Source organism: Ochotona princeps, chromosome 23, assembly GCF_030435755.1.
Source record: "Ochotona princeps isolate mOchPri1 chromosome 23, mOchPri1.hap1, whole genome shotgun sequence".
NCBI classification, from domain to species: Eukaryota; Metazoa; Chordata; class Mammalia; order Lagomorpha; family Ochotonidae; genus Ochotona; species Ochotona princeps.
Genome location: NC_080854.1, coordinates 34657317 through 34664400, shown reverse-complemented (window position 1 = coordinate 34664400; position 7084 = coordinate 34657317). Strand labels below are relative to the sequence as shown.

Here is a 7084-nt window from a genome sequence, read left to right as displayed (position 1 = left end):
CGCGCCCGGCGGGTCCCGGGACCTGCCGCCGCGACGGGGGCGGGCAGCTGCCTCAGCGCCGCGCCCGCAGCCCCGGCGGGCGGAGCGAGGACCGTACCCTCCCGGCGCCGCTCGCCTCGCGGCTCTCGGCGTCCCTGGCTACCGCGCTGTTCCTCCCGCGCGCGCCGTGCCGGCCGCCGGCGCCCCTGCCAGAGCCGCGCGCCCAGCGGCCAGGGGCCAGCGGCTCCCCGCGCCGCCGCGCCGCCCCGCCCCGCCCGCCGGCGCACGCACGCCCGGAAAGCCCCCGCGGCTCCTCCCCGCCCAGGGGCTTTTCTCCGGCCGCCTGAGACTTCTCTCAGAGCGCAGCCGCCTGACTGAGGCGCGGGGACCGCGGCTTCTCCGGGGCCGCCAGGGGCGAACTGCGGCGACCTCGGGGCGCTCCCCGCACCCTCGTCACCCCGGCCCCCGGCCCGCGTCCCGGCCGCCGGCATGGTGCTGCTGGCCGGGCCCGGGCCGGAGGGCGGCGGGGCGCGCTGCGTGTCCCCGCAGCCGCTGAGCCCACCTCGGGGCACGGAGGTCGACGAGGACCTCGGTGACTACGAGGAGTACGAGGACTTCTCGAGTCTGCCCGACACCCGCAGCATCGCTTCGGACGACTCCTTCTATCCTCCTGGGGGCGAGGAGCGCTGCGGCCCCGAGAGCGTGGAGAGCGTCCCGGAGGGAGTCCCGGAGGCGGCCACCATTCTGCGCGCCGCTTGCGCCAACGACGTGGGGCTGCTTCGGGCGCTGGTGCGGCGAGGGCCGCGCGTCGAGGAGGTGCAAGAGACGGACCGCAACGGCCGGGTAAGTGGGCGTCCTTCCCGCAGGGCTTGGGACCCCTTGGCTGCCGTCCTCCTGTCACTACCTCCAGAGTTGCGCTGTCGCCGTCCGGAGTGCCTTTGCCTCGCTGAAAATCCTGGATGGCGTGCCCATCCCCGGCTGGGGTGCCGGGCGCACCTCTGTTCGCCGCTCCCGCGTCCCACGCGCATCCCCTTCTCGTTGACAACCGCCGGTCCTCTGCGATGGAGGCGCTCTAGAATCCGGGGCTGACCGCTCGTGTCGGTTCTCTCCAACCTGTCCTCTCTCCCCGGGTCCCTGGCAGGCGGCTGGCCTTTCCTCCTGCCCGGTGCCCCTGGGCCCCCCGACGCTGCCCTTTCCCCAGCGCACGAGTACGCCTACCGGCTGTGCCCCGACTCGGACGTCCCGGCCCTTTCCGCCCGCTCGGCCGCCGAGCCTGCGCGGTCTCGGGCTCCTTTGCGCCGTCACCGCCGAGAGCCGGGCCTGGGCTAGCAGGCGGGATGAGGGAGGCCGCGGGGCACTCCCGATGAGGACTCGGAGAAACCAAGCAGAAACCTTTCCAAAGGGAAGGAAAAAGTTGGTTTGGGAAGATTCAGGACGGGCTCGAGGAGCACAAACTACCAAACACGTGGCAGGGGAGGGGAGTGCGGAACGGGGCTGGCCAGGTCCCCTGCCAGGCGGACGGGTGACAGCCTTCTCCCCTGATTTGCATTCTCTCTGTGGTCCCGTAGCAGGTGCAGGCTCTGCCCAGCGCTCGTCAGGGATGAAGGGCTTGTGATAAGAAGCCACAGCCAGCACAAGTCATGCGCTTTGACCTGGCTGGGGACCCTGCTGACCATGCTTTCTCTCTGGGGCAAAAGACAGTGGCTTGTCCTCTGGTGAGCGTGGCCCGGGCCGGGCTCTGACCACCTAGGAGGCTGGTGAGCGTGGCTTTGTGCTTTGTGTGAACTGCGGGAGGTGTTTGAACTTGGTGGAGGATGAGTCCTCCAAGTTCAAACGGCGCTGGCTGTGAAGCATCAGTCTAGGAACCCGAAGTGGGTGCCGTGGGGCGGGACGGGGCGGGGCGGGGCGCGAGGGGCTGGCTCCCCGGCAGCCTCTCCTGGGGCTCCAGGAGCTGCTCCTGCAGCTCTGCTTTTGGTTTCACCTAGAGTTTCCAGGCTCTGTGGTTTCTATGGGAACCTCTGCTCCCTGCAGCAAGTGCGGGGTGTGGGGGGAATCCCCCTGAAGCTCGGGTGCGGTGGGTCTGGATCCTTCCCTGGGCAGGCAGCGGTCTGCAGTGGAGACCTGCCCAGCCCCTGCTTGGAAACACCCTGGGCTTACTCAGCTGGGGTAAGTTTTTGTTAGGGACAGAAAATGAAAGCATAGGTCAGCCAGGGTGGGAAGCTGGCACCAGACTCCCAGTGTCTGCCTCAGTTTCTGCCCCTGGAGAATGGGGCCAGTGAGAGCTGGTGGGTCCCTCCTGAGGCTGGGAGCATGGAATGGCTCCAGCTCCGTGCTGGGCTCTTTGAAGTCTTGGCCACCATCTTGTTGGTTCTTTTCTCACCTACCACCCCCTTGCTTGTAAGAGAGAGCTGTGCAGGCCTGGCTTGGTGCTGTCCCGCTGGGCGCAACCTTCCCCCTCCTCCCGCCTTCTTTTGTTGTTTCACTGCTTGTCCAATGATGACGGGGTTGAGCCTCAGACCCCAGGCTCTTTTATCTTGGGGTCAGAAGAAGTAGAGCCGAGTTCTGTGCTTGAAGGGGGCAAGGCGGTGGCCTGCCTCCCCAGTGGCTCCTGCTGCTGCTGAGTGCCCCTGCCGAGAGAATGAAGCATGGCCAGGGCCCGTGCACAAGCCGGTGGAACACGGCGCCTGACCTTCAGTGTTTGCTGCACACCTGCTGGGCAGCGTGCCTTTCAATCTTTGCCCTTTGTGATAGAACAGCCAGTGCTTCCACACAGACTGGCTGTGAGCAGAGACTTGAAAGATGTGGTCCTGGATGCCAACCATACAAACCCACAAAGGGGGCACTTAAGGAAGGGAATGTGGCCAAGGCTGGTGACAGAGGGAGGCTCTAGGCAGGCAGGGGGAAGTTGAGGGGCTGCTGGCAGGTACAGTGTGGAGTGGTCAAGGTGTGGCATGGAGAGGAGGGACTGTGGGAACCAAGGCCAGAGAGGCACACCTGGGCCAGGTGAGGAGTGGCTAGCCCAGGGTAGCCAGGTAAGAAGTAGGAAATTGGGTAGTAAACTGGTCTCGGCTTGCTGCCACCCAGCCTTGAGGCTCTGTGTGGCTGCCAGGTGGTCACACAGGTTCCAGTTTTAAGGGCTCCGTGTCTCAGCCAGCAGCAGCCGCAGCTGAAGAGGGGCAGCCCAGTAACTGGATGCTGAGGGCTAAGGTGGGGTTCAGGGTGGCCTGCGGAAAGAGCAGGTACCTCGGGGGCAGCAATGGCAAGTTTCAAGGCCCTTAGGACCTGGGATGCCCATGGTTAGTGATGGGTCATTCATGACAGAATGTGCAGATGTCTCCAGGGGCCACCCACAGCCAGCTTCCTGGCAGAGAAATGTCCATAGGCTTTTGACATGTGGCTAGTTGTTCTGTCTGCCCGGTAAGGAGGGAGATGTTCTGTGCTGTTGGGGGACTGCATCCCATGTGCTTGGGGTAGGAGAACATGGTCATCCTGAGACTGGTGGATGTGGGATCAGGCTCAGCCCGTGTTTTCCTTCTCAAATGCCAGTCTTCATGGCCCTGCGAGGATCGTGTGGTTTCATTTGCAGCATGTACATATTTATCAGATAATTCTGCCATGACATAGTTGGTGTGCCCTTGGTGTCTGCTGTAGGCATGAGATTTTGTCCCCTCTGGAGGGGGGACAGTGGAAACTGCTGTCATTCTTGGTCTTTCAGTCCCACCATGGCTTCACCTTTCCTGCCATGGCAGAGAAAACACAGCAAGTAGCTGTTCTGATGGCTGTGGGTGAGCAGTCGGAGTTGAAGCTCTTGAGCTAGAACCAGCCCCAGGTACTGGGCATGGAAGAGGCTGCACTTCTCTCTCCGGGGACTTGTGCTCCTGTAGGTTTGCATGCCTGCAGGTGAGACTACAGCCCTACCACCCTGCCCAGGGCTCCCGCTGCCACTCTGCCCGGGCTCCCACTGCCACCCTGCCCGGGCTCCCGCTGCCACCCTGCCCGGGCTCCCACTGCCACCCTGCCCAGGCTCCCGCTGCCACCCTGCCTCGGCTCCTGCTGCACACCTACCTGTGGTGTGTCTTTCTGGGGCTTTCAGGGTTTCAGTGTAAATTTCATAGACTAGTGGCTGTGCTCAGGGCTTCATGGTGAAATATCCTTTGGAAATCTATTTTTGCTTGTCTTTCTGAATGCTACTGAAGGATTTATAAACTTTGGAATCAGCTTTCCCTACAAGGAAAATCACATTGTTGGAATGCGTGTCCAACCTTCTGCCTTTACCAGCCTTGGTCTCTGTTGCCTGGCTGTGCATAGAGACAGGCTAATTAGTATAGAAAGCGAATACCCAGGGCTTTGCCAGTTACTATAGGAAGTGGATTCTGGCTCCACGCCATCCTACATTTACTGAGGGTCCGTAGGCACTGCGAGAAGTTGGCTTTGTACTTTGGAAATATAAGCTGGGGCTCTAGTTGTGTGCCCACCGTCTGAAATGTGTTATGGAAAGGCAGTGAAATGGAACATGGGGCAGAAGACAGAGCTGGGAGTACAAGAGGTGGGGACAGAAGGGAGGCCAGAGTGCAGCTAGGCTTGGGGCAGGCAGGCTGGCCAACTTCTGCCATTTCCTCTGTGACCAGGCAGGACCCCCCCAGGCCACCTGCAGTCCCGGCCCAGGTGCTTCCTTTTCTTTTCTTTTTTTTCTTTTCATTAAACATGGATCAACTTATTCAAGGCAGAGTTAGACGGTGAGGCAGATCTTTATTTGCAGGTGGCTGCAATCTCTGAGACCAGGAACCTGGAACTGCATCCAGAACGCCCTTGGCCGGCGGTGTCTCAAGCACTCATGCCTAGGTACATTATCAGGGAGCTAGATTTGAAGTGGAACAGCCAGGGTTTAAACTGGCACTCCTGTGAGATGATCCCACTGAACCATAATGCTGTCCCCATGCCCAGGTGTATCAGTCAGCTATGGTCATGGATCGGAGTAGAGGAGCCAAGATACAAACCGACACCCAAATGGGATGCTGGCATCACAGGCGTTGGCTTAACATGCTGTGCCACAACACTGGCGCCTGGAATGCTCTTGAGGAATCCTATCTCAGCTCACTTGAGTGACGGGGTGGAAGAAGGCTGGGGATTGTTTGCAGTGCTCTGCTGGCAGGACCAGGGCAGCCTCTGCCGGTGACTCAGCTCTGCTCCACGTGCATGCAGCCTGAGGCAGACTGGCCCACGCTGGCTGTCTGCAGCAAGGGCAGGCTTCCAAGAGAGTGAGCAGGACCTGGTGCACATCCAGGTTCAGTGTGCTTCTGCTGACACAACTCTCCAGGCCTGGACTCTAGGTTGGGGGAAGTAGAAACCCCCTTTGCCTTGGTGGGCTGTTTGTGCAGTTTGTCAGGCAGAGGGATGAGGCTATGTAAGAAATGCTCCCTGAGTGGTTCTCCTGGCTGTGGCTCAGCCTGAGCCCAGGCCTGCCGGGTGCAGTTCTGGCTCCGGGGTGTGTAGTTGAAGCTGCATGGTGTAGACCTCCCAAACGTAGAGTTTATTTGCTCAGTATGCAGCTAGCCAGTCACAACACTGGCTGGGGAAGAAAGTAGTTTTGCAGCCTGGTGCACGCAGGGCCGGGCAGCTGGTGCTTAATTCCCAGGCTCCTGGAGGGGTGTAGGTGGGGGTTCAACCAGCAGAAGGCACTGAGAGGCACTGAGAGGCACTGCCTGGGGGTCTGTGGTGTTGCCTTCCTTTGACTGGCTGCTGAGGTCGGTCCTGCCCAGGCGCTTTCATTAGTCAGGTGGTTGTTGCTTCCTGCCCAGGGACTGGGCTTTGTGGAGGGGAGCCAGAGGCCAGGGTGTTATCTGCAGAGCTGATAAAAGACCCTGTAAGGCTTGTGATCTTGGGCTAGCACCACTCCCTCCATTCAGGGAGTTCCTTGTAGTGAAGGTAGGGCAGCAAAGCTGTGAGCTGAGGGAGGGAGGCTGGGACACGTGGGAAGTGTTGAGTGCCAGGTAGGCTTCAGAGACTGGGTTCTTAGCTTTGGCTGCCCATGGGCATCATCAGGGATGTTCCTTAAAAATCCTAGTGTTGGGCCCGGTGTGGCAGTCTTGTGGCTAAAGTCCTTGCCTTGCATGTGCTGGGATTCCTTATGGGTGCAATTTCATATCCTGGGGGCCCTGCTTCCCGTCCAGCTCCCTGTTAGTAGCTTTGGAAAGCAGTAGATTATGGCCAAAGCCTTGAGACCCTGCACCTGCTTGGGGGACCTGGAAGAAGCTCCTGGCTCCTGGTTTTAGATCGGCTCAGATGTGGCCATTATGGCTGCTTGGGGAGTGAGTGGAAGATCAGTGGAGAGAAGATCTTCTTTGTCTCTCCTCTTCTCTGTGTATCTGCCTTTCCAATAAAAATAAATAGTCTTAAAAAAAATCCTAGTGTCCAGTCAGACCACTTAAGTGGGAAATGAGGGTTGGGCTGGGGGAGCAGTGAAGCCATCTGTTGCTTAAGCTCCCAGGGTAATTCTGTGCAGCCACATGGAGGATTCACAATGCTAAGCCTTGCAGCTCAGAGTGGGGTGCTCAGACCAGGGGCAAGGTGTCACCTGCCTAGCCTGTTCAGCAATGCAGAGTCCCGGGTCCCATCACACCTGCCCATCAGAGCCTGCCTTCCAACTTGACCCCCAGGGGGTGGTTTCTGAGGCACTGTGACCTTGGAGAGCTCTGGCATGTGGTGCCTCATTTATCCCCAAGAGCCCTTGGGTGTGGGTGTGGCTGTTGTGGCTCACCTAGGAGACTCAGGTGCTCCTGGGACTGAGCCAGGAGGCAAATCCAAGAGTGCCTGAGTTTGGAGCTCAATGTACCTGCATCCCCGCCACCTGGGACCCAGCAACCCTGAGTGGGCCTCATGATGGATGCTGGGATACGACCAGAGTGAGTGGACTGGATGTGAGAGTGACTGGGACGGGGCTGTGTGTCCTGGAGACTGGATGATCCCCAGAGGATCATCTGCCGCCTGGTCCCATTTCTGCTTGGTGGTGAAGGACCAGAGGCCCTACTCATTCTTTCACAAAGCCGAGGCCTAGTGCATTAGTGGTTGAGCTAGCATGAAGAACAGGTTGCAAAGACAGGAAGCT

The 7084-nt window shown here is 59.9% G+C and overlaps 1 protein-coding gene across 3 annotated transcripts in view; it reads left to right on the top strand.

Moving 5' to 3' along the window:
* The first annotated feature begins 279 nt into the window (after nt 1-279).
* Nucleotides 280-7084, top strand: part of ANKRD33B (ankyrin repeat domain 33B) — a 62545-nt gene continuing 55740 nt past the window's right edge. For 2 of the 3 annotated variants that reach the window (XR_009247537.1, XM_004583616.2), the window contains exon 1: nt 280-822. Coding sequence is in view for 1 of the 3 variants with exons in the window: in XM_004583616.2 (XP_004583673.1) it covers nt 469-822 (354 nt within the window). In the remaining 2 variants the exon portion in view is untranslated. The remainder of the gene's footprint in view (nt 823-7084) is intronic. The other variant, XM_058680206.1, reaches the window with a different exon arrangement.